The sequence below is a fragment of the Clytia hemisphaerica genome, unplaced genomic scaffold (assembly GCF_902728285.1).
Source record: "Clytia hemisphaerica strain Z4C2 unplaced genomic scaffold, Clytia hemisphaerica genome assembly, whole genome shotgun sequence".
NCBI lineage: Eukaryota > Metazoa > Cnidaria > Hydrozoa > Leptothecata > Clytiidae > Clytia > Clytia hemisphaerica.
In genome coordinates, this window is record NW_027103568.1 from 65094 (window position 1) to 91610 (window position 26517).

The following is a 26517-nucleotide window of genomic DNA, read 5'->3' on the forward strand; positions in this document are numbered from 1 at the left end:
CACTTTTTACATTTCCCGCCACCTCAAAACACGAGGGAATGTCCACTAAATTGCAGACCATAATACTAGTTTTGTTCAGTTAATTATTTTATTGTTTTATCGCTTAAAGTAAAATGATTTCTTATAAAATATAAAGTAACGTATTTTTAATCATAATTAAGGACATTTATTAAAATAGATTTTAAATTTGATATTTTTTGACCAAAATGTTTACATCTGTGTTTTACCGCATTCCAATTTTGTTTACATTACAAGCCAGACCCAGTGCACCATGCTCGCCGACCTGTTGCTGCTCACGCTGTGGAGAAAATACATGTTGGGTTGCTGCTGTTTTTTTGGTGAAATGAAATGTTTAATGAAACAAAACTGGCTATCATTTTTAATTTTTAAACAAGGTTTTTGCTGCAAGATGATTTAGAAACTTCACATGTTACTTATGTAGAAGTATGAGAGTTTGCTTTTCACTTTTGATGGCTTGATGATAGGTTGTGCTGACCTGAGAAAGAAAGATTCAAACCACCAAGTAGCCTCAGAATTCAACCTTCCTAAATTATTCCTATTAGAATAAATTACAGTTGGCGCTCTACCGTGAAGTGTCAACTGTAGAAGTCGAAATAGCTGTTTATGGAGAACGCGACGCCCTATTGAATAACAAACTTCTCCAAATACATTATTTTCCCTCCGCCAATAAAAATGTGATAAAATTATCTTGTCTCTAGGTAACCATTGTTGTGGAGTAATTAGTTACCGTGAGTGGTCCTAAATCCAACAGCCCTGCCTAAATCTGACCCCCCCCCCCAAATGATGACTGCTATGAAAAAAAATTATATGTTTTTATTTTAATGTGTATATCTCTGAAAGACCATATCGTAATCGGATTTAGGCAGGGCTGTCGGATTTAAGACGACTCACGGTATTTGCATTACCCAGCCAAAACAACCAATAGACAAGGGATGTTCAAATTAGACCAACTTATGGTACTAAGAGGGCCTTTGGCCCTGTATTCTGACTCTCCAGTCCAACACTGACCCTCTAACTGGTAATGACCCAATACCCCCTCCAGATAGGAAAAAATAAATAAAACTAATTTTGAAGGTTTGTCTCTTATGCTTTCCATGAAAAGGCAGCATTTCAGTCAGTACCATTCAGTACAGTACCAGACGATCTCAATCGAACGCAATCGACCGATTGAAATTCGATTGTCGAACGCAATCGAATCTCAATCGAATATTACCGCAATTTTCAGATTCGATTGATATTCGATTGCGTTCGATTGATGTTCGATTGCGTTCGATTGCGTTCGATCGTCGATTCAGTGACCCCTGGATTGTTCATCACATAATCAGTCTGTCACAAACAGCGATATTTCGATCGCACGGAAGCGCTTCAAAACACCAGCTTTTTTGGAGTTTTGTCTCGTTTACCCAAACGCTTCAATCTCGCGTAGGCTTAGGGGTCAAGACTAGAACCCCCAATACGAGAACTGCCTGACCGAAAAAAAATCATCATCATCAATTTTGTTAATTGTCAGAATCGTTTACTGGAAATACGTAACTTTCTGAAGTTTTGTTTTTTTTCGGTTGTGCTTCATTTTAAAACTAACGAAGATGAAGAGTTACCATCAATCCCGCGAGGAAAAAAGATTCCTAATCTACGAAAGTGCGCTCGCGCGGCGAAAGAATATCTAGCAAATTAATATAGCATAAACTGACGAAATCCTTTCTTTTTGCTTAGGTGACTCACCACGATCCTGACTTGCATGAGAAACAAATTTGGCAATGCATAATTATTACGAGCGGCCGAGAAAGTTTGTGTGACGCGCGCAGAAATTGTGCGATAAAAAGCCCCGAAAACGCCCCACTGAATGAAAATTGAAACTAGGAATTTATTGAATATTACTGATGAAGTATCAAACTTTTTATTTTTTGTAATCATTATAAATTCATAATTTTTAAATACTATTTTTGAAAGTCAAGGACAATTAAAGTGAATTTAAGTGATGGGGGGATATTGGGCGGCGGCGTTTGCATTCCGAGATCGAATTAAACGAGAGTAAAAAAACGGGGGCGTCTTAGTATGATTAATTCATTTTTTTTTTTCGCGAATAAAATGAATTTTTGATTTTTGAATTAGGATATATAATATAATGTCAATGCCAAAGATATTTTCTTTACTTGCGAATAATCTGCTGGTTGCTTCGCCACTCGGGGCGGTGCGACCCCCCTGCAAAACATGCACTCGCAGGTAGCTCCGGAGTCTTTTTTGTCCAGCTTGTTTTTAGCCTACCGGAGTTGTTTTTCTTAGTGTATTAGATTTATATGACTAAGTTTAATATAAGAAAACTTTACAAGCGGTTACAAGAAGCGTGAATTCGAGTCTGTATTTTAGATTTTGTGTACAAAAGAGTTTTGCAGGCCTGCACCCCTCAAAGTTTTGCAGAGACCTGGATGAGGTCAAAATGCAGGGTTGCCCGGGATTGATGCTGTTAGGTCAAAAGTTAAAAGTCAAGACTCGTCAAAGGCTTTAGATGCTTGGAGAAGAAAAACCAGAATAGACAGTCCTGATTTTATCTATTTTGTCGCAAATTCTGTAGAATTTGAAGCCTGCAGATTTTCGATCTTCTCCAAATTCGTCATCTGAGGGCTGCCATCAAGGTCATCTCAATGTTTGTTTTTCTTCTAATGTTTATATTCTGAAATCCATTGCAACAAGAAAGTCAAATCTGTAAGGTATGTGGCATTTTTTTTCTATTATTTTTCATGCCTGCATGTTATCAATTATAATCTGATAAGTGCAGGAAAAACTGCTTCCCTTTCCCCTCTTTCTCTACTTATCTGCCTATGGGCTACTATTACCTGTCATAAATTTTGGTAATCGACAAAACCACTTGTTGTGTGTGGTGAGTGAGTGGCCAATCATGAAATATTTATAAGATATTTGATCAATCGGGGTACATAGCTACTGTTAGTTTGGCCAATTACTCCGGCTAAGAAAAGGTTGACGACAGGAGATGAATTTGTGGCAATTTAAGAGGCAAAGGGACAACCAACCTATTGTGGTTTTATTTGAAATGAGAGGAAAAAAACTAACATTGAAATTTTGTGATCTGACCTTGACACCTAATCTTTAATATGTTTGGCCGGTTAAAATTTTCTGGGGAGAAAAGAGTGGGGGTTTTTCGACACTATTTTGAGGTACACTACAGATTGTATTTGAATGTTTAGTTTGCGGGCCGCACTGTCAGTCAGTACTGGTTTTAAAACTGCAGACAATTTAAAATGATTTCTCTTTTTTTTAGTTCTCTTCCAAATGGAAATTGCCTTACGTTCCATTTCTCTCCATCTTGTGGAAAAATTCTTTAATGGATAACTTGATGCCTTGCACTGTGCAGAATTTTCCTGACTTGTAATATTATTCTCAGAACCAAAAACCCATCCAGAAGTTTGTAGATAGACTCATGAGCATTGCGGTTGGCGGTTACCCACAGTCAGCCGTTATTATATAAGTTTAATTTCATTGGTTGTCAGTTTTCGTTTGACTAATTTTGTTGTTTGTGTTTGTTAAGTAGGGTAGCTTGCAAAGATCTAATTCTCTCTTCATTATATACTTCAGGTTAGTGCCATCATACTGTCCGTTCCCCGATCAATGTTTATTTGCACCTTCACGTGGTTGGTACGAAATCTTTGTAAACACTGACAAAGTCTGCTAAAAGATGAGTGGAACCATATTTAACTTTAGGAAACAACAGAAATGAAATATTCAATCAAAATGTGACGTGTATCTAATTTAGTTTCTTGGAAGTTTTGGATTCAAAATTTTTCCTGTAAACTGGATATCAATATTGTCATGAAATCATCTCTGGAAAGTACATCTTGTTTGATTTGACATTGCTTTTGTAATTGCCAATGCAAGAATTTGGACGCATAATGTATTATAAAGTATAATTTTTTAACACAACAACTGAATTTTGATACCAACATAACCATGCTGCATTATTACATAATGAATAAATTTCTATCATATGGTTTGTTTTAATTCGGATAGGGCTTTTACCCCTGGTACAGGATTCCCTGCTTGATTGGCAAACAGTTCCAAAGAGACCCAGAATGGGGTAGACTACAATTTCAAGATGAACCAACTATAGAGATTTAGCTTCAGTACAATTCAGTTTTGGATCTTTAATGCATCACATTAATAATTTTTAATGAAATACTCTTTTCGTGAGCAGTCCTGAATTAAAATAGTTTGGCTCTTTTTCTCTAAATTTTCATTTGAAATGGCAAAGGCTATTATTATTATGCTTGATTATTAAGTCCCCTTTTGGCAGCAATAAGATAAAATAAATTTGAATAGTAAGAATCAAAATTATTTTAAAATTTAGACAGTTTGGTAAATTTTATTATTGTTAAGGCTATTATATCACGATCAGATAATTTTTGTATAATTTATAAATCTTTTGTGTATTATTTGCTATCATTACTTTTGTGTAAAGTTCAAAAGTTCTTAACAAAAATTCATGATAGTTATGATTTTTGTCATTGATATAATAAATTGCCAATGTTTTTTTCTTTCCTTCATTTTTTCCATACTTTAGAGGCCACTCTTTTTTGGTTTTTAAAACTCTTTAACCCAAAAATCTTAGTTTTACCAGCTTCATTTTGTGTTTAAATGAAATGAATTTTAATTCTTTATTTCTGGTTCATGGTACATTGGGCATAAAAAGGTGGCTGTGTTTTAGCCAATCTAGAGGGTCGAAATTCAAAAATTTTCTAGCCCGTCGGGACCAACCATGGTGGGCCCTCCTTAGACACTATATATAGCTGAATCACTATATATAGCTGAATCTTTTTTGCAGGGTATCCTAAAAATCCTAGATACGCCCCTTCACTTACCCCCGGATTGTTTTAGTAGACACTTCGGTCACGTAAATAAAAACACGTGTATGTTGAAGCCGACTATGGACTGACCGAAATTGCAATTTACATAAATTATTGTGGAAGTGAACGCTCTAGACGAATGTTTGGGAAATCAAAGAGACCACTTTTGTGAGAATGTTGAATTTTGTTTTTCGGCGGTTTGAGCACGATTTCTACCGGAATCGAAAGTAATTTCATCGGCTTGTGATGTTTGAGAGCTTCCCAGCCGGCAAAAGTACGTTTAAAAAACGTTTAAAAAACGTTTTTTTCACAACGTTTGGAAACGTTTTTCAGGTTGTATTTGTCGCACTTTACAACGTTTTCTCACAAGTCAAAAAAACGTTTTCAAACGTTATAGATTACGTTTTGCAGCGTTTTAAAAACGTTGTTTCTACGTTTTTTCTAGCCACTTGAAAGCGTCTTTTTGGCGAATTATGGCTTCTCTAGGCGTTTCCGAGCGTCTTATTCTTTAATGCGGTATGGTACGTTTCTGACTAAAAACGCCTTAAACTTTCGATTTTTTCTCTCTTCTTTCCAAAATAATTCCTATTCTTGCCTCTTCTGAGAAAGACCGAAAACATTTGATTTTCTATATTTTCTTTCTCAATCCGTTTTCGCCTGAAATCAAAATTTTTTCTTTCTCTTTTCTCCTTCCTTTCTCCATCTTTTTAATCATTCCAAACGTTTCCAGTTGATTGCTATTTGTTAAAAAACCCTTCTTTGCTATTTCTTTTTCTCTCCTTCTTCATTGCGATCCTGAAAATGTAAATTTGATGTTTTTTTTAGCTTCTTTTAGCGTTGAAACGAAGCTCCAGAAGGAAAAGAAAAAATTCTTAACTTTCATGGCCAAACTTTATGTTTCCGAAATTATTCTACCAAGCTTTGCTAAATTATTTCGTCGATACAGGTGGTTTTCAAGTCAAATTTCAGAGTTTGAGTCCAAGCTCACTCAGTTCAGGGTTTATTAACAAGAAATTAGCATAGTTTGGAAAGATATTATTAAATCTTGTTACTTTCACCTACCTTACTAGCATATTTTGTACTTTCTGCTGGCGACCACACAAACAGCTGAGGATAGTCGCACCATAGAAAAAAGGAAAAGAAGTTAAAATAAAACGTTTTTTTTAACATAAAGTTTACTGAAGATTATGTAATTTTTCAGGGTTTGCTCTCCAAAATATCATCATCGTCTGGACAGAGGGAATAGATTGTTTATTCAAAAGGCTTCTGTAAACCAGCTTTACTTTTATAAGGCTTAGGATAATACGTATTGGTCTAATATCGACATCCTCGTCTAATTCCGACCCCTTCTTTAGGACAGGAATAATATCAAAGCTTGAATCACTGATTGAACAAGGATTTTAACTCTGCCACTAAGAAAGAAAAACAGTTCATTTCTATCAATTTTCAGCTGATAAAAAGGGTGTCGGATTAGAGGAGATGTCAACATTAGACAAGTTACGGTAATATATGATTCCACCAGGCTCACTTTAATCCAGGCGTGTCGATCGAACGAATCGAACCTCGAATCAATTGAACGCAATCAAATATTACCCAGGATTTTCCGTTGATTGCTTGGATTACGTTGATTTATTCGTTATGTTCGATTACGTTCGATTGATTCATGTTCTATATATTTAGCCGTAGTCTGTATGTGTTTTGTGTGTCACTTTCGTTTTCGCAAGCAATTTTTTGTTTTTTAAAAGATACTTTTGCTTCTGCTCACAAATGTGTTAATCAGAGCGCCGTTTTATAAAGACTTAGTTTGTTCGATAAGTTTGGTTTTGATTGATAGCTTATTCTGCCCAAGTGCCCGAGGCCTCTATGTTTTTTTTTTTCCTTTTCTTTGTTTATGTTTCGAATGTCATTAACGACCTTATTTGATTTGGACATTCGAATTCGTTTAAAAACAAAACAAAAGCAATCTTTCAAACTAAATCTGTTTTTGGAAAAGAAGTTAAAATAAAAAGTTTTAACATAAAGTTTACTGAAGATTATGTAATTTTTCAGGGTTTGCTCTCCAAAAATATCATCATCGTCTGGACAGTAGTAGGAAATAGATTTGTTTATTCAAAAAGTGCTTCTGTAAACCAGCTTTACTTTATATGAAATGGCTTAGGATAATTACCGTAAGTTGGTCTAATATCGACATCCCTCGTCTAATTCCGACATCCTTCTTTAGAGACAGGAATAATATCAAAGCTTGAATCACTGATTGAACAAGGATTATTAACTCTCTGACCACTAAGAAAAGAAAAACAGTTTCAACCTTTCTATCAATTTCAGCTGATAAAAAGGGTGTCGGAATTAGAGGAGGGATGTCAACATTAGACCAAGTTACGGTAATATCATGATTCCACCAGGCTCACTTTAAATCCAGGCAGTGTCGATCGAACGAATCGAACCTCGAATCAATTGAACGCAATCAAATATTACCCAGGATTTTCCGTTTGATTGCTTGGATTACGTTTGATTTTATTCGATTATGTTCGATTACGTTCGATTGATTCAATTGTATCTATATATTAATAGCCGTAGTCTGTATGTGTGTTTGTGTGTCACTTTCGTTTTCGCAAGCAATGTTTTTGTTCTTTTAAAAGATGACTTTTGCTTCTTGCTCCACAAATGTGTTAAATCAGATTCGCGCCGTTTTATAAAGACTTTGAGTTGTTCGAAAGTTTGTTTGATGATAGATATCATTTCTCCCCAAACGGGCCGGCCGCCTCTTATGTTTTTTTCTTTTCTCTTTCTTGTTGTTATTTTCGAATGTAATTAACGACCTTATTTGATGAGACATTCGAATTCGTTCAAACAAAACAAAAGCAAATCTTCAAACTAAATCTTTTTAGAAAGAACAAATTTAAAACATTAAACATAAGAATCACAAAAAGTTTGTTGGAACATAAACAGCAATTAACAATATTCGAAAGGCGCTAAAACAAGAGATCTTTCTTCGTAAAAAGGACTTAAAATCTATCCATCATTATATTGCTGTAAAAGTCATTCATTGTTGAATTCGAAAAGTTATGACAAAGGTTTATAAAAAGCAACATAAAATTTCGCTATCACGCGTATTTTGTGAAATACTTCCCTTATTGGGACTAATTTGATTAAATTTCTATCTTTCTGGGGGTAAAAAGTTGAATTTGTTCCCCTATTTTTACCGACTCTTAGTGGGACTGAAGTTAGATTTTCTGATTTTTCCAACCCTTACAGGGACTTGAGGGACTGCCATTTTTAAAAATCATGTCTATAATTTCACTCCTCTTATCTTGACATCTAAAAAAATCTAATTGCAAAGCCTTTTCGGACGTCGCAGGTCGCCGGTATCCCGGTATGGTTTAGTTTGAATAACGCCCTTTCTGATCATTTTTGCAACAATTTAAAAATCTTTTTCAAAATATGGTTAAAAAATACGTGACCTGGGAGGGACAGAGTCAAACTTTGAAGAGAATTTTTCCCTTTAATTTTGACTTCATCGTATTTTAAGCCAGCTTCCCAACATCCAAAGGACTTTAAATTGCCTTCGGCAACAGCTAAATTGGCGTGCGACGCCGGGTACCGGCTAGTTAGATTTTATTAGTTTTCGTACGTAAACGTACTTAAGCGGCCATTAGATTGAGGTTCGATTACGTTCGACAATCGAACCTCAATTATTCAATCATGTTCGATTATGTTCGGTTGGTTCAATTGCGATTTTTGTTCAAAGTTGTTCGATTGACACCGTCAGGTTTAGATGCAATTGCTCTAAGGGGTTTTCTCATATCAATTTAGAAACTATGTTCTGGTCTTTTGATCAGATGGGCAAACAACAGGCAGACAACTAGCAAGATGTTACCGCCAACTGCTCTAACTTTGGGCGATTGATCGAAACATGGGTGGGACTGTTGCCTATCTGGTCTGTATTTTCACTTAATGTAAAATCGAAAGAGAAATCGTGTATTTTTTAATACGCTGTTCATTAACTCAAATTAAATGACTTTGGTGGTTCGGTGAAATAGTGGCCGAATTGCCATCCCATGTTTTGTCAGACAGTCCTAAGTTAGAGCAGTTGGCGGTAGTCAGGTAACAAATTTATTGTCTGCAAATTTTTTTTGTTTCCTTTAAAACTCGCAGTATGATAATACCACATAGCTGGAAGGAACGGATAAAAGTCTCTTTAAAGATTGCTGCAAATTATGGCTTACATTGTAATGGAATCGAGCCAAATTTGTGCAAAAAGGCTGATCCTAATGATGTTCATGGATATTTTATGCCTGAGGTGTTTATTTTCGACCCTATATCACTGGACCATCCCTCTTGGTTGGAAGAAGTTACAGATGCCCACTACATTCCAAGTTGATTAGAACTACAGATCCACAGTTATTCCCAAGTACACAAAGATATTCTCAGGATATCATGCTTTCACAGAAAATGGCCTTCAAAAGCGAATTTTTGATGAGTTTATTTCAAAGTATATCAGTGGGACTCTCATTTGAAAAAGTAAGAGAAACACTGGTTGCAAGAACATTGACAAAATTTCACGTTGCTAAAACAAGTACCTGTATGACTGTGAACAATCTAAAATGTCTCCTGACTCAGCAGCATTGGACAATATGAGAGATCTTTGGCTAAAATTGATTTGTTTAAATCTTGGTTTCGACAAAACGAATCCTTCTTTGTGGAAGACATGTCATCCTTGAAAACTTCATTATTATCAGTTGATCACACTTTTAGAGTAAGTTTTTTGGTCGAGTTTGGGGCATTCAAAGAGTTTGAGGCATTCAAAGAGTCTGTCTATATTAAAATGAATTTTCTTTTTTAATGAAATTAAAAATAACTTTGAAGTTTATTGGAAAATCTGGGAAAATTAGACAAGGTTAGATAGGTCTCAACCATTTGCTTTTAGTTTATTTATAATTCTTGCAATGTTAGAATCTAAACGATAACAAAAGATAAAACATAAAATATAACTTCCGAAGAGTTCATTCTCCTCTATCTCCCCCCAGTCATAAGGATCTCGCAAGGGGAGTTATGGCGATAGTAATCAGAATGTCTCTTTCAGTGCTCATAATCAGCAGGTACGCTGGGGCTTGCGTTGACGTGTAGATCGACGAATCACAGTTGAACGGCTCGTGTTGCTGAAGGGTGATGGGACAGGGGGAGTAACGATTGGTGGAGGAACTGGGGCGGTTGGTCCTGATGGTGTATCTGTGACGAGTGGAGGTGAAGATGGATCGTCTCGAGGAGATTCGTTGACGGGGACCGTTGGTGTCTGCTCCTGATGAACTGGATCTGCCGATGGATTTACGACGACGTGAGGTGTAACATTCCTCGATTGTCCGAGTGGTGGACAGGCATGAACAGATGGAGCTCTGACTGCTTGAGGACGAACGGGAACAATTTGCGAAGGAACTTTCTGTTGCGGATTGTCACTCTGCCAGATCCGTCAACTCTCACGACGTATTGGTGATGCTGTCGGACCTCAATGATAACTCCTGTCCTGTCCCACTTTCTTGGATGGTTGCCAACCTGATTCTGAAGGCGGACACGGTCTCCAACTTGAAGGGGTGGGATGAGTCGGGTACCGAGTGATAGTCGTTCAGCGATCTTGAAGTGGCGAACTCTCAGTGCGTCTTCTCTGTTTTGTAGTGTGTCCTGCCATGTAGGGTGCGGTTGATATCGTCCTGGGAGAATTGGAATGGTACTTCTTGTTGGCCGGCCGAAGATACACATTGCAGGTGAGATACGAGTTTCGGGATCAGGTGTGTTACGATATGGCTGTATGGACAGCCATCAATTGGGCATTGGACAGCTGGCATTGTTGTGAAGTTGATAAAAAATTCTTCAAGTGAATGATTCTAACATAGATAGGTCTCAACCATTTGCTTTTAGTTTATTTATAATTCTTGCAATGTTAGAATCTAAACGATAACAAAAGATAAAACATAAAATATAACTTCCGAAGAGTTCATTCTCCTCTAAAGGTGACTTTGCTTGAAAGAATTTTTTCTTACACTTTTCTTTTGTCATGCTTTTATTGAAAGTACACCTTTCTCAAACTGAGTTAAATATTAATATCTACAAAACACTTTATGAATAATTTGATATTACAATTCAGATTCATTTACTTAGCATAAAAACCAGATCTTAAGAATTTTAATTCATTTGTTGAATAGATCGAAAGATATTTAAATTTTCATTTTAAATCAAAGTTCTCTTATTTTTGTGCTTATGTTCTCTCCCTCGTCTTCATGTAAACAGCACTTTCCAAGCGCTTTTTTTATTTGAAATTAATTAATTGAAAATAATTTCTGAATTCAAATTTTGTATTTTGAGATGATTCGCATTTTGATAACGCAATCAGTTTGCAAGAAAGGTGCATTGATTTGTCATGATTTAAAACAATCGATTTGGTCAGCTCTGCGGTTTATGAAAAGTGGGGTCACTAAGGACATTAAGAATTGTTTTGCATATAACATTACAATCAATACCCAGACAGACTTGATCCCTCTCACCCGTTCATTCGCTTTTTTTGCTTTTTTGTTGACCCCCTCCACTACAAACTACTTTTTGATAAACTACTTATTACAACCTTTCTGTTTGACAGAAATTTCAAGCAAGTTTTCATCCTGATATTGATCATGAAATTTGAGACATTTTGTACAATTTTTTGCAAGTTTACGTACAGTTTTACTATTGACTTAGAAGATTCAAGTATGTTTGTGCTAAACTGAAACTTTTGTCAACCTCTATTTTTTAATCACTGTAGCTCTCTCACCAACTTTCTTTTGTTTTAGGTGGCCACAAACATTGGGGGATTCCAAACACATGGGAATGAAAAAAATTGGGTGCAACTGTATAATTCACTCTTTATTGTCATGAATGAAAGGAAAGAAATTGTATCCTGGCATTTCACCAAAAAAGAAAAATTTGCATTTGTCGAAGATTTGTTGACAAAGAGAAAGATGTAGTGAAGATCTGCGTTATTTTATTTCTGACACATGTTGTAAATGGAAATGGAAGATTTTTGAAATCTTTGGAGATCATATTTGCCCCCGCAGGAGCGCAGCGACGAGGAGGCACTCATAGCTTCACGCATAGATATTGGACTGGAATCTCGAAATTTTGTTGTTTGTTGTCGCGCAAGCATGCCCGTAGTTAGTCTCTTCCGTAAAATATTCGGTTTTTTTCCGGGACGGTTGTATAAATATTTTCATATTACGTTATTATATGCTATTACCATTATTACATATTACATGTTATTAGTTTTGATTTACCACTGAAAAGCTGAAGCGAGTGTTATAAATGCAAATTATAACAGGTGTATGATATAACACAAATTACAATATTACTTGTGCAAATCAAAACAAACAAAATGGCAGACTGGTTATAATGATGAGCTGATTCATTGACTGGAAAAAGTGTTTGGTATGTCAAATTTAGTTTCTTGTCTTTGAAACTGAATACTAACTACTGTAATTTAGTCAGAAGTTCACTTCAGCAATGATTTGAATTCTTTTTCCGGAATCTTTAAAGAAATTTGCTCAAGTTTTCAAATGTACAGTTGATATTTTTGTTCAAACTCTATATAATTTATTTATTTTTGTCTGTTATTTTATTAATAACTACCTTTATTGTTTATAGGCCTTCTTGAGCTTTAAATAGCATCATATGGTCGTAACTCGAGAAAGTCCTTCTTAACTTAGTAAAACAAAGATCCCGGCAAAGTACAAAAAAGTTGAATGATGCACGCATATGTAAAGTTGAATCCAAACGTGGTTGAATGAATGTTGAATGTCAATCAATGTAAACAAACTTCTTTTGGTCTTCAAAATAATTTACCTCACTTAGAGTGTTTTTACTGTCTTTTCAGTGTGGTAAATCTATTTCGAAAACCTGAAAAAAGTTTGTCTCGTTTAACTTTACATGCGCACGTTCAACTTTTTCGCTCCAGTGGTTTGGTGAAATAGCTCTAATTCTGGCTTTCCAAGTTAGGAGAGACCTTCCCGAAGGCATTTAACAGTGGTTAGACTAGGTACACAGGCAGTCATACAGAAACACCATAAAGTGAAAGTATATAGCTAGCTATAAACTCAAAAAGTCTAGCTTCCTGAAGGCACGTCTCTTCATTGTCTGCGCTGTAATCCTTAATGGATTCAATCCTTTCAGCTTGGAGAAAAGATTGCATCATGAAAAAGTACTATGCACTTGAAAAGAAATTTAGGGGCATTTTAACTTTTCTCAACTGTATTCCTTTATTTTTCTTTTGACCAACAACAAAGAAGATTTTATTTGAGAAGTGCAATCACAGCGTACGCAAGTGGAGCCCGGGCCTTAACTAGGATTTGTTTCTATTTCACCCAATTTAAGATGGCGCAGAACTTTTTGATAAATTTTATACGCAGTATCCTCTTGACTAGTGTTAATTAGGCAAAGTAGCAACAGAGAAATGTTGAAATATAGCAGCCAATGAAAAAAAACAAGCTATTTCTGATTGGTTGCCTTGTTGATTTATTCACCGTTGGCGCTATATATTTTGCCTACAATCTAAGATGTCTGCGGCATTATCAGAAAAGGTCTATTGTGAATAATAATCATGACATATATTGTTGTAAGAAAGAAACTGGGAGAAAAAAAACAAACAGGAGATGTGAAAACCAGTAAGCTAATGATACCATAATTTTTGAAATATATTTTTGAGAAGCTTTTCCTTAAATCTTATCAAATTATCAAGCTGTATCATATTATATTGTATATGAATTCGTCAAGTATTGTGTTAATGGAATATAATTTTTTTTTCAAGCATATGCCTCAATCAATTAATCAATCATTCAATAATTAAATCAATCAATTATTCCTGATTATTTTTACTACTTTCATCTTTAAAGCATTAAAAGCCTTAATCTTTAAAGCATTAAAAGCTTTAAGTGCATGACATGATCTTCTGCGTGGGCATTTAGTGAAAGCTATGACTAGTTTAATTAAGTTGGATCCATTTCACGCTATTCAACGCATTATATTAACCATCAGAAAAAAACATCCTTTTCACCAACAACTCTGTGACGATTTAAGGAAACTTTTTCGTAAGCCTGGAGATTAAGGTGCATTCAGAAAGGAAGAAACAGCAGATCCTGACACAATTCTTACTCGACTTGATGATATCGTAAAGAAATGGGAAGCAATGGAACAGCAAGATTCTGAGCAATGCTTAATCTCAAAAGAGACTCGTGATGCTATCACCAACTTAAAAAAAAACACATCTCAGCAGGATGCTGTTCAGGAATACCTCCAAATTGCTCATCTGGTACAAATGAAAATTTACACCGGTAATGTCCAAGAATTATATTAATTGACAAGAAAGAAAACATTTTTCCACATAAAGGGGTGAACTCATTGGAAAGTTTATTCATTTTAAAAGTTGCTTTCCATCTGATTTCATAGGGCCCTTTAAAGGAGGATTCTATGCATTCAAATTTTATTTTTAATTTTACCTGTTAATTTTTGTGAGGATATTTTAGTATAAGTTCCATAAAAGGTAAGTTTCTTTTCACTTCATTTTAGATCTTTGAACAAGTTTTTGAAAGGAAGAGTGATGGGTCCTGAGTTGGCTTATGCTTTATTCACAGTTGTTTTTTTCAAGTGGAACCAGAAACTCAAGGCTGCTAAGTATCGCTATGAATTGGTCAGCAATGAAATATTTGGTGTGGGTGGATCATCAATGCAAGCCATTGAGTCTAACCTTGATAATTTTCTTGGAAAATGGTGTTCAAAGAAATCAATTGCAGTCAATCATCCAATTCTGACCCAATTGACAACCCTTCAGAAGATTTCTTCATTCATGAAGATATAGCCAATATTGAGGAAATGATTTCTAAGTCGCACAAACAAAGAGAGATGTGTTTCAGAGATAAAGTTCTTGAATATGGAAAGGTTGATAACCTATTAAATGCTGGATTTGAAAAGGAACAATTCATTGTTTTTGAATCTGACACCAATGGTCTTTTGTCAACCATAGCCACAGAAATCTCAAAGCTTTGCTCTGTCAAGAAAGATTGTGGGAAGTTTTTAGAATCCAAGGGGATGCAATGGGTAATTTTCAAGTACTTTGTAAAAACCAAATTTCAAATATTTTCATGGCTGCTGATTTTATTGAGATTGTATTCATTATCTTTACTTCATCTTCCATTCTCCCTGTACTCCCAATTTTTCCAAACAAAAATGTATATGAAACAAGAAATAATTGGATCATGATTTGATATGACCAGCCAGGATACACCCCAATTAAGGAGAAAGGTTCAAAACAATTGGGGCCAAAAAAACCCCGTTCTGCCTGTTCATGTGGAAGAACCTCAAAAAAGGAGAACTCTACAAGCTGCAATTCAGATGAAAGGAAATCCCGCTGCCCCTGTCTAGCATACGAGTTTGGCTGTCTTGTCACTTGTAAATGTTTTAATTGTGCTAACCCTCTTGGAACAAGACCTATCGCAAAGTTAGAGACAAGTAACCGGCAACGCCCAGCACCACAGTTATCCAACACAAGAAAAACAACTCGTGACTTTATGTTTGAAAAAGGTGAAAAAGCTTCAAAAGGAAAGTGGTCTTCTCTTGAAACACTCCTGCTATATAATTAATGTCAAAAAAAGATGGCACATCATTACTAACAAAAATGTTAAATAATGAAGTAAAAGTTCTTAGAAGTGCTTGTTATGAAATAGATGAGAAAACTGAAGCTGAAATATCTTCAAAGATTCGATATAGCAAATCTGCAAGAAGAGTGGCTGACTCCTGAGCTTAAAATAGCAATTTGATTGTATCTATGTTTATTTAGTCTTTCCCTTTTATTCCATCTCAAATTTTTCTAATTTGTTTTCAAGGGAAATAGAGCTCCTTACATTTAGCAGGGAACTAATTTTAGTGGTTTATTGATCATAGAATATTTGTGAATTAAATCTTACTGATGGTTGCCATGCTTGATTGTGTTTGATAATATAAAGAGAATTAATTTTATGGGAGCCTGCTTCTCGACCGTAAAAATTAGTTTATACCATACACGTTTTTTTTTTTAAGAAACTAGTTCTACCAAGCAGCCTCAATGTTTCTTAAGAAATCGGCCTTTTGAGCCTTAAATGTTTCTTACATGTTTCTAAACTTTTTGACATATCTTAAAGGAAGAAATTTTGGCGGATTTGGCCAGAATCCGCCAAATTAAGTTCCCGCCAAGATTTCTTTTTTCCGCCATCCGCCAATTTAAACTTTTTGAAAATATGATCTCTTTTAAGGTGGCTTTGCTTTTTTTTTGCTGTTTTTACGCCATTTTAAGGATAAATCTTTCAGCAAACGCCAAATTAAATTCCCGCCAAATTTAGTTTTTTTTCGCCCATTCGCCAAATTAAATTCCCTCTAAAAAACTTTTTCGGCCATCCGCCAAATTAAATTCCCGCCAAAATTTCTTCCTTTAAGGTAATCAGCCTCATGGAAGGCTGGCTTGGAAGGTTCTTAAAAAAACGAATTTAAATATGCTATTTTTTCATTCTCAGCCTCAGCATGTTTCTTAAATGTTTCTTAGTTTTTAGGCATTCTGAGCCTCATGTTTCTTAAAAGTGTGTTTCTTAAAAAAGAAAACGTGTATCATTTATATGCAAAGCTTGAGGATTCTTTTTCTTGTCATGCAGCCATTATAAGAAAAATGTACTTTTGTTGAAGGTGAAGTTTTTTTTAAAGAATTTGCCAAAATTTAAGGTGAAATAGTTTCTTTTATTTGCTTTTATTTAATTTTTTTGGCCTCAGGAAGGCTTCTTACCAGAGCAAAGATACAATTTAACCTCCAATTATCTTTATCAAACTAACCTGTTACTCCCATTATGCTCACTTTCAACTGAGCTGTGCAATTTTATCATTTATCGGTTTTTCTCTTCAGTTATACGCGACACAACATATTTTATTAAATAAGAACTTATTCAAAATTGAAATTAAAAAATTTTATATTAAAACGTGTCTTTGTTTTTTTTTCCCATGATCTATGGATGTTATTAAAATTTAAGGGCTTCTAAATATTGTGGGAATTATATTTTCTTATTTTAATATCAGATCATAAAAAATCAAATTAAAATAAATCGAAATGGAATCACAAGAGCTTATTGAAATCCAGGTAATTTTAATTCATTAAATCTTTCTCTGAAAATTGATTGTGCAGTTAGTGTAGTTAAAGATTACAATGTTACAATGTAATAATACAATGTAGATGTTATGTCGATTGTTTTAATAGTATATTTTCTTGTTTCAGGAGAATGAACCAGTTTTTTTCATCATTTCTAATGGGAAGACTTATGTTCGTTCTGGTGAGGGGCCGATTCTTCGGGCTTTTTCTTTCGTAATGAGAAAAGTTGTTGTTGTTGGCTTTTTAAAGAAAAATGATAACTTGAAAAAGGTTCATTATGCTTATGTTATTAAAGTCTATTCACGATAAGTGTGCACTCTTTTTTCTTTTACCTATAACTTTTGAAGGAATTCTTCAATCTTTATAAATTTGGTATCATTGGAAAGATATTAGTGAGTGGAACAATTTGAAATAAAAAAATCTTCAAAAAAATTCTAAAAATGAAGATGAAAATGAAGAAGAAAAAAATGAAGATCTTGTAGAAAAGTGCTATAACTATCATTTTCCCTGAAGTAAATTCTTGATCATCGAACGTCATCACTGTGAAAAAAATTCTCAAAAATAATCATCCAGTCAAAAGATATCAAACTAAGTTATAAGCTGATTGACGTCTAAAAACGCTGTTTTCTGCAGTTTTTTGCTGTTTTTTGGGGTCAATCACTTATTAACTTTGTATCATAACTTTATATTGAATAAATATTTTAATGAAATTTCTTCACATTGATGATCTCCTAAGATCAAAGAATCTCTCCAGTGAAAATGAAAGTTATAGCACTTTTCTACAAGATCTTCATTTTTTCCTTCTTCATTTTCATCTTCATTTTTGGAATTTTTTAAAAGATTTTTTGATTTTAAATTGTTCCACTCGCTAATATCTTTCCAATGATACCAAATTTATAAAGATTGAAGAATTCCTTCAAAAGTTATAGGTAAAAGAAAAAAGAGTGCACACTTATCGTGAATAGACTTTAGTGGGCAGGAAGTTAACTCCAACGAGATCATCGAAAGGTAATTTTTTTTTAAATCTTTAGTAAAATCCTATTACTGTCATTGAGGTGTTAATTCCTATCTTCCCCCTCCCCTTATAAAGAGGGGGGTTCCAACTTTCCAACTTTATTCGAGGCATGTCAACCATACAGGGGAACTGCAAAATCGTCAAACAGTTGGGGGAAGCAAAAAAGAAGAGGAAACCAAAAATTTTGAAATATGGTGGGGAAAGAGGGGGAACCAACTAATGAGGACACTAAGTTCTTTCTTAAATTAGAAAATATTGTAGATGGGGATGGATGATATATGTAATAAACATCTTTCAGTAATTTTCCCCCTAAATCTGCCTGGACCCCAGGACAATTGGACAATTACCCCCTTGGAAAGTACCAGTCTATATTTTTAAAGACAATTAGATAAAGCATTGCATATTTTTGTCATGAAGTCTATTTTTTGCAGAACTATTGTGCTGACATGCCTGGACTTTAAATCTAAAGATATCTTTTGGAAATCTCTCGAAGAGGTTGAGGATATCTCAGTTCATATATACGACGTTGTAAAAACTAATGTTATGGATAGTTTTTACAATTATTTGGAGTCGATGATAGATCGAAGTGAATTAAGGGAATACAGGCTTGCTCCCTTTATTGGCTTCCAGAATGGTGTATGGGTACTTTCTGATAATGTAATAACAATATCCCAAGTAGGAATTTTGGTACTGAGTGTATCTCACAATTATTTTTTTGAAGTTAACTAACTCCTTTACATTGTCTCTTTGATAAAAAAACTTCCATACTGAGACCTCTGTGATGAAGTATGATTTTAAAAGTAGCAATATTTCTCTCTTCACCTCTCATTTCTCCCCAAACTTTGCTGCACCTGGATTCACCAAAATCAGCCAAAATTAAATATTTTGCTACAGCATCAAAAATAAAATTCTTAGTAGTTTGCTAAAATAATTGCTGAAAAAGCGCAAAATATTCTTTCGCCAAAATTACTTCCAAACCAAAAGATTTTACCATTCACTAAAATGAGTTATTGGCAAAATAAAAGATTTCATGTCTTCAAATTATTTATTTTATAGATTCACATTAAAGATGGAATTATTCTATCCAAAGTTCAAAAATCTCACATCCTTTCCAAGGAATTGCAAGGTTATCAACTCGAAGTACAAGAGAAACTCTTTACAGATAAAGAGTATTTTGCTGGAAAGTTTGGAAGGTATCTTTTCTCTTTTTATTCAATTTACTAATACCTTTTCTGATGATTGAAGACAAAGAGATTTGTACAAGGAAAAAAAGCAAAGTAACCATCAGGGCTTTTAGAAAATTAGTAAATTAATGATAAAGCCTTGCCTGAAATATTTCAAACATTATTTGTCAGGGAGATTCCCTCAAGGTATTGTTGTCTATGAGAAAATGAACTACTTTGTCTGAAGCTGTATCCAATTGTTATTTTTTCCTTTGTATAGTATATATCATTGACAAAACATTACCGATGTAATCGAGATGCTGTGATACACGCAATCTCATTCACATTGACACGGCTCTTGAGCGTAATGCACCACGAAACGCTTGCAGGTATAGAAATACAATCCCCTTTTCAATTGCCACTAATCTCAATCAAAACTCCATTAGTAGAGGTCGCCATGTCTTCCAGAGTTCAGGAGTTTGTGCAAAGGGATTTTATGATTGACTATGTGATTGGCATTTTTTATTTTTTGATAACATCATCTTTTAACGACATTGGGCCTTGATATCTCCTGATACATTTATTTTCAGACATAAGTTGTGACCTTTTTCTTTTTTGTGCTCTTTCTCACGGTACAAAAATTTTTCAAATTTGGCTACTTTATATTTTGGTTGCCAAAGTAACCAATGATGTCTGTTTCCAAATGTGGATTGGGCACTTCCAGAAAAAAATTTTACATGGGGGGTGGAGGATATATTGTCCGGGGGGGGGGGGTAGCAAAAAATCATCAAAACAACTTTGTAAGTTTGTCTTATTGAAATCTTTTAAGCAAGGAATAAAGTTATTTACTTTTAGAAGGTATTGTAGGTAACTTTAGTACGTTGAAATTTTTGCGCAATTACGCAGACGCCTGAAAGTTCCTAACCTACATCTTGGGGACCATGAATAAAGCTATCTGTTTTCAAATATAAAATGCACCATCAGACTGATGATTTTTTATTTCTTTTACTTAAGGACAAAACAATTACAAATATTAGCTTTGTCTAATATGGTCATTATATTCAACGAGCTAGAGATTGCTTCGTCAATGGTTGGAAAGGCATTAAACCAAGCTCACGACAACTATGGGTGTCATTCAGTTGGTCGTGGAACACTTAAACCGAAAGCATCTCTGCTCGCCTCGTCAAATCAACTGATACCACACATAAAGTAATTATCTAATTTAATTTTAATTAAATACGTTCTCGAAAAGTCTTGAATACTTTAATACAATCATTTTACAATAACCCTTTTGCATTTCCAATCACTAGAGTGATTCAATATTCTCGACTTTAGTTGAGTTAGAATTATGTGTATGTATGTATCTGTGTCTGTCAGTCCCCTCAAAGCTTTGGGGCAAGCCGAAGACTTTTTTCATTTTTAGGGTGGTCACAAGTTTTAGCCCAAACGAGATTAAAAGCTTTGGGCCAGGCTGGAGACTATATTATGTAAAATGATTTTCATATTGCTAAAGTTTTCTACGTTTGATCCTTGGGTGTGAATTAAAATTAACTTGGCTTATATGGATTTTACAATTGGGCCTACGAATGACTTTAAAGATACTGAAATTGTGTCAGTGCGGTTAGCAAGTTAAAGAGTAGAATAAGTCATTGGTCAATTTTCTTTAGGCTGGACACACGAATCCAAATTATGACATGTGAAGAGGGGGAAGACTTTGACAATGTCGTAGACAAAAGGGCTTTGGATAATGATTTGACAAAATTGGTTGAATCAAATCCTGTAAGTAATCATTTTATTTGTTTTCGAAGGCTTTTACATAATTCTATTAGAATCACATAGAAAACAGAGTTTATAGAAAAGAATGAGAGTATTGGTGATTTACTCTTTTGAAAATCATAGGTTAAGAATTATAATGGTTCACAGTGCTCAGGCGGTGTGTTTAATGACAACCCATGACAACACCAAAAAATATTTCATGTTTTATTCTCTTGATTTTAGGGATTTCTCATCGCCTGGTGTACCTGGCACAATGATATGGTTTTATAACGATGGAAAGATTTGCAGACGAAGTTGCCAATGAAATTATCAGTTCACGCAACGACATTAAATCACGCTTGTTAGACGCCAAGCGCGACAACGTGATAATTGCTTTCCTGGTTGGTGATTTTTTATTGTGCTCTTCATTCTTTTCTTTTTTGAATCTTTGTGGAAGTCTTATGAATTAACCTATGTTTGTTAGTTATTTTGTCCGTTCGTTAGTTTGCTCATTCGTTACCAGCTTTTCTCAAAATTGGCTCATTCAATTTTTCAGATTTTTTGCACAAAGATGCTAATTATTAACCCTTAAATAATACTGAGCTTGATTTCCAGAAAAAACTTTTTCAAATTTCTACAATAGACAAAAGACAATCAGGTACATGCTCCAGAATGCAAATCTGCGGTTTTCTTCTTTTCAGCTCCTCGCTCAGTATGAGAATGATAGGGACTATATTAGCCCCTCAGCTATCTACAACAAGATTGTTGGCCATGCCAATTCGATTGATAAAGAAAAGTTTTGGGTTGAAGTCCTGGATCTAATTAAATCTGATACCGAGGTAACTTTTAGAAACGGAAAGAAAGTCCATTCGTATTATATGTGCACTTTCATTTGATATTCTCAAGGTAATGAGAGAGTCTCTTGAGAGTGGTCGCCACATGGTATCAAATAAAGGTGCACTTTTTTAACATCAAAACTTTTCGGTAATAAAATGTAACTAAAGTCAGTTCACGATAAGTGTGCACTCTTTTTTCTTTTACCTATAACTTTTGAAGGAATTCTTCAAAATTTGATATCGTTGGAGAGATATTTTTGACTGGAACAATTTAAAATAAAAAAGTTTTTAAAAAGATTCTAAAAACGAAGAGCAAAAATATGAAGATCTTGTAGAAAGCTGCTATAACTTTCATTTTCACTGGAGAGATTCTTTGATCTTAGGAGGTCATCACTGTGAAGAAATTTCATTGAAATATTTATTCAATATAAAGTTATGATACAAAGTTAATAAGTGACTGACCCCAAAAAACAGCAGAAAACAGCGTTTTTAGACGTCAATCAGCTTATAACTTTGTTTGATATCTTTTGAATGAATGATTGTATTTGAGAAATTTTTTCACAGTGATGGCGTTCGATGATCAAGGATTCACTTCAGTGAAAATGATAGTTATACCACTTTTCTACAAGATCTTCATTTTTTTCTTCTTCATTTTCATTTTCATTTTCAGAATTTTTTCAAAGATTTCTTTATTTCAAATTGTTCCACTCACAAATGTCTCTCCAACGATACCAAATTTATAAAGATTGAAGAATTCCTTCAAAGGCCGGAAAAACAGTTGTATTGAAAATCTACTAAATATTTGTTCATCAATTTTCACACTGATGCAAAATTGCAATGCCCAAAGAAAAGCGGAGCCCGATTTTAGATGGTAGATGTTATAGCTTGCATGGACCGGAAATGTACTCAAACAGTTTTTTTTCTCAAGAAAACTGTCCCATTTCTTTTGTCTTTAGATTTGGCCGTCCTCATAAATATTGTTTTATGTTTTCAGGCAACCACTTGGTTCCATCCCTTTACAGGATTTAAAAGAACAGATACTAAAGGGAAAGAAAGAGGTGATATAATCCCAGCAGTGGCAATCCATTCGGACAAGATGAAATGCCTTCATTCAGTCACTTTTAAGGTTAGTCATTCAGATGATATATGATTTTTTAATTGACAGGTAATTGGTCTTAAAACAGTTGTATTTCTTTGTGTCTGAGTAAGGGAGTTGTGTTCGTTTATTTTTACATTAAAAAATCTTATTTTCCCTTGCAGTTTAGCCTATGACATCACTCTTTTGCTCATAAAAGGTTTGCCCGGGCCTAATCAGTCCTACTTAAAAATATCGTGAACTTACTGTTCATTGGAATGGACTAGGTATTAAAAATAGGTCACGGTGCTCCAGGTCTGACACCCTGCTATATATTTGGTGAAAAATGTTCCTTTATATCCCTTAGGAAATGGAGCTTTACTTGGGGACATATGGTAAGCACGCTCACAACGTACGCGTGAGATTCACCAACAAAAATGTTTGCTGGCCAGATTGGAAAAAGGCAGACAAAAGCAACAAAAGTCGAGGTTAAGCCCTGATTAAAAGAATTTTACTCTCAAATCACTGGAACAAAATAACTAATTTACGGATTTATGGAAATGAGCTTTTTGTTTTATCAATTATTGTGAATCGTGGAGACACGGTGGGTATTAAACTTGGGCCTCCCAGGCGGGAGTCAAAGATCATAACCACTATACCACTACGCCTAAAAATCATCTCCTGATCGATATGTGGTTTAACTACCATTTTCAGATCAGTGAATTTTCCATCTTTGGGCATTATACCACTTTGAAAAATTTCAAAAATTATCAAATCTCTTTTGGAATTTATGATAATATACCACTCGGTTATCTTTTCAATTCAAAACTTGTCAAAGTTGCAAAACCATATACATTTAGATACACTTAAATTTGATATTTTCCAAAACCTGTATGGTGATGATTGATCTTAAAAGCGTAAACTAAATTGATTACAATTTTTTTTCAGCATGCAAGTTTCCTTGGTCAGAAATTTCCAGATAGTCATTTCGCCTTCAAGTATTTTTGCGAAAAAGTATAAGGGATGTCATTAATTTCTATCAATTCTCTTTGCTCCTAGTTTGTGGAATTGCTGATATTCCAGAAGCACCAGCGTCCGAAGTCCAGTCGGCATCATTAGTGACTGAATTGTATTCAAAAGTGAAAGAATTTTATCAAGAGTATGGTATGGGATTTATATTGCGTCGACACTAAATTGATATGAGAATTATACCCTATGGTGTTTAACAATGCATAGACGATTGGGGTTGGGTTATACGGAACCCTTAACAAGAGTAAAGAATTATTCTAGAAAAGTCAATAGCGTACCAGTACCACCTCTTAGAATCTGCATACACTACAAGATGTTCGCAATATATTGTCAGCTCGATTTGCAATATTTCAACAATACAGGGGGATTGTTTACAGAAAGAAAACTTTCCTTTTTATAATAGAGTATCAGTTGTTTACTTCGCACATTACGGTCCGCAAGCCATATTGTCGATTATCGCCTACCTCTAAGCATGTCCATGCTCTAAGCAACTGACGGATATAAAGCAGATATTCAATAAGTAAAAGTTGGTTATTGAGATTTATTAACCCGAGGCGGTGTCATATTCAACGAGGCGAAGCTTTGCTTCGTCGAATATTCATCAAGCTCGACTGAATATTTTTTGATATTCGAATTTTCTTGTCGATTATCTGCTTAATATTCTCCATCAATATATTGTATAGTCTAAGTAGCCCTTTAGATGTAGTGTGTCCGATATAGAAGTATCGACACGAGTATATATATTTCTAAATAGTGATCTAAAATAAGTCATCTACGATGTAACTGTTTTGCATTTCAGGTCGGGATGATAATCTCAATGAAAATGATGTACCAACAAACTCGGATACAGTGAGTGTACTTTTAAAATTCTTAAACTGGGATTTTTCAAATATTTCTGTAACCCAGTTATAAAAGGCATCTTAAAAACTGTCCTAAACTTAAAAAAGACAAGCTAAGTCATAAAAATCTAGTACCCGTACCTTCTCGGTTTGGTTAAAAGTTTAGAGTACCTCTCTATTGGGATCATTTTTTGTTTTAAGATAACGCTGACGCCAGATGCAAAGCAGAAGTATGAAGAAATGAATACTCCTAATAAACGTATTTACAAGCAGGTAATTTCGATTTTTTTTTAATTTGAAAAGCTATTCAAATACCTGCAAGTCTAAGGTAATTTTCTGAGAAAAAAATCTGTTTAAATTTGTCATTACGGTTAGATCGGGCTGTTTCCGTGTATTACGCCATGAAACAGTTGACACTCACTAATTCGATCTTCAAGGGGAATTGAGGAATTTATTACAAATTTCTAAGGACGATTGACAGTTGATGTTGTATGAAATTTACATTGATATTTTTAGGCATACGAAGATATCAAACGAGCCAAACTGATGTTTGAGGAATAGTAGAAGAGAAGGGAAATTTTACTGGCTTTGAAAACGATTCTTTTGTTTTGATTTAGTGTTTTTATTGTTTATGTAACAATTTTTGTGTTCAAATATTTCTTTTTTATAACTAAAAGACCTAAACTAATCTTTTATACACGCTTTTATACAAGATAAGGCTTTGCAGACCATGAAACGTGCGATTCCTTCAATAATTAAATCAGAAACGTGTATGTGTTAGTCTAATTAGGCCTAATTACTAAAATATTTTTGATAATTGATCCCTTGACGGTCGTGGTTGTTATATTAGTTAGGTTCAATATCGATTACATTAAAACATTGTCCAATTTGTTTTTATTTTTAAGCAGCAAATATTTTAAAATTCATTTCAATGTAAATATTATGTTAAACATTTAAAAAGGAAAAGAGAAAGATTTTTATTGGTAAATTACACTGTACTGTAATATTTGTGAAGCAAACGTTATATTTTATGTCAAATTTGAAACAACTAGGATACATTTTTTTACGTCGATGTCAAAGACTTTTTATCTTAAGGTTTTGTAAATATAGTTTTTATTTTGTTAACATGTCATATTTTCGAATAAAATTGAAAGCAGAAAATATTAATCTCGCGTCCTTTCATGGCATATTAGTTTACTCTATAAACATTTTAAGATATGAACAAATGACGTAGCTTAGTATCATAATATGTGTTCGCCGTGTTAAACAATTCGATTGATCACTAGATTCACAAAAAAGTGACTTACAGTGCGTTCCATATAATTATCAGGTTCATATTGAATGATTTAAATCAAATATATGCATACATTCTCAAATGGTCATTATTTTTTGCTTCGTCAACATGCTATTTAATTAACCAAATCGAAACAACATCGATTACTAGTAAAAGTAACTGTGACATTCAAACCAGTTAGTTCGTTTTTCGCAATTCTGCGACGAAATGTTTGCCTCTTTTTCCAAAGAATTTAACCATACGATAATCGCTATTTCTTACTATAAATTGTTACCACATCTTGCCCCAAGAAATTCAGCCATGGGAACATCGTTATGTTTTTATGTCTAATGTTGCCACAGCTCGCCACGCTTTGCCCCAAGAAATTCAGCTATGAGGATATCCCTGTGTTCACTATATGAAATGTTGCCACAGCTCGCTACACTTTGCCCCATTTGCCCCAAGAAATTTAGCCAT

At 34.3% G+C, this 26517-nt stretch overlaps 1 protein-coding gene across 1 annotated transcript; it reads left to right on the forward strand.

The window, feature by feature from the left end:
- Window positions 1-17413: 17413 nt before the first annotated feature.
- LOC136801058 (uncharacterized) lies at window positions 17414-25477 on the forward strand. Its single transcript, XM_067057684.1, has 14 exons — window positions 17414-18063; window positions 19127-19263; window positions 19514-19622; window positions 20248-20442; window positions 20901-21012; window positions 21232-21389; window positions 21690-21827; window positions 22819-22950; window positions 23267-23387; window positions 23848-23881; window positions 23915-24063; window positions 24728-24777; window positions 24969-25040; window positions 25284-25477. Exons 6-14 carry the CDS (start codon window positions 21282-21284, stop codon window positions 25326-25328), a joined length of 849 nt encoding a protein of 282 aa, XP_066913785.1. The 5' UTR covers window positions 17414-18063; window positions 19127-19263; window positions 19514-19622; window positions 20248-20442; window positions 20901-21012; window positions 21232-21281; the 3' UTR covers window positions 25329-25477.
- Window positions 25478-26517: the final 1040 nt, after the last annotated feature.

Coding starts and splice junctions, on each gene's coding strand:
- LOC136801058 (XM_067057684.1), top strand. CDS start 21,282: ATGGAAAGATTTGCAGACGAAGTTGCCAATGAAATTATCAGTTCACGC. Junction 23,882..23,914: donor TGGTCAGAAATTTCCAGATA/GTCATTTCGCCT, acceptor TTTGCGAAAAAG/TATAAGGGATGTCATTAATT. Junction 24,064..24,727: donor AGAATTTTATCAAGAGTATG/GTATGGGATTTA, acceptor TTTGCATTTCAG/GTCGGGATGATAATCTCAAT.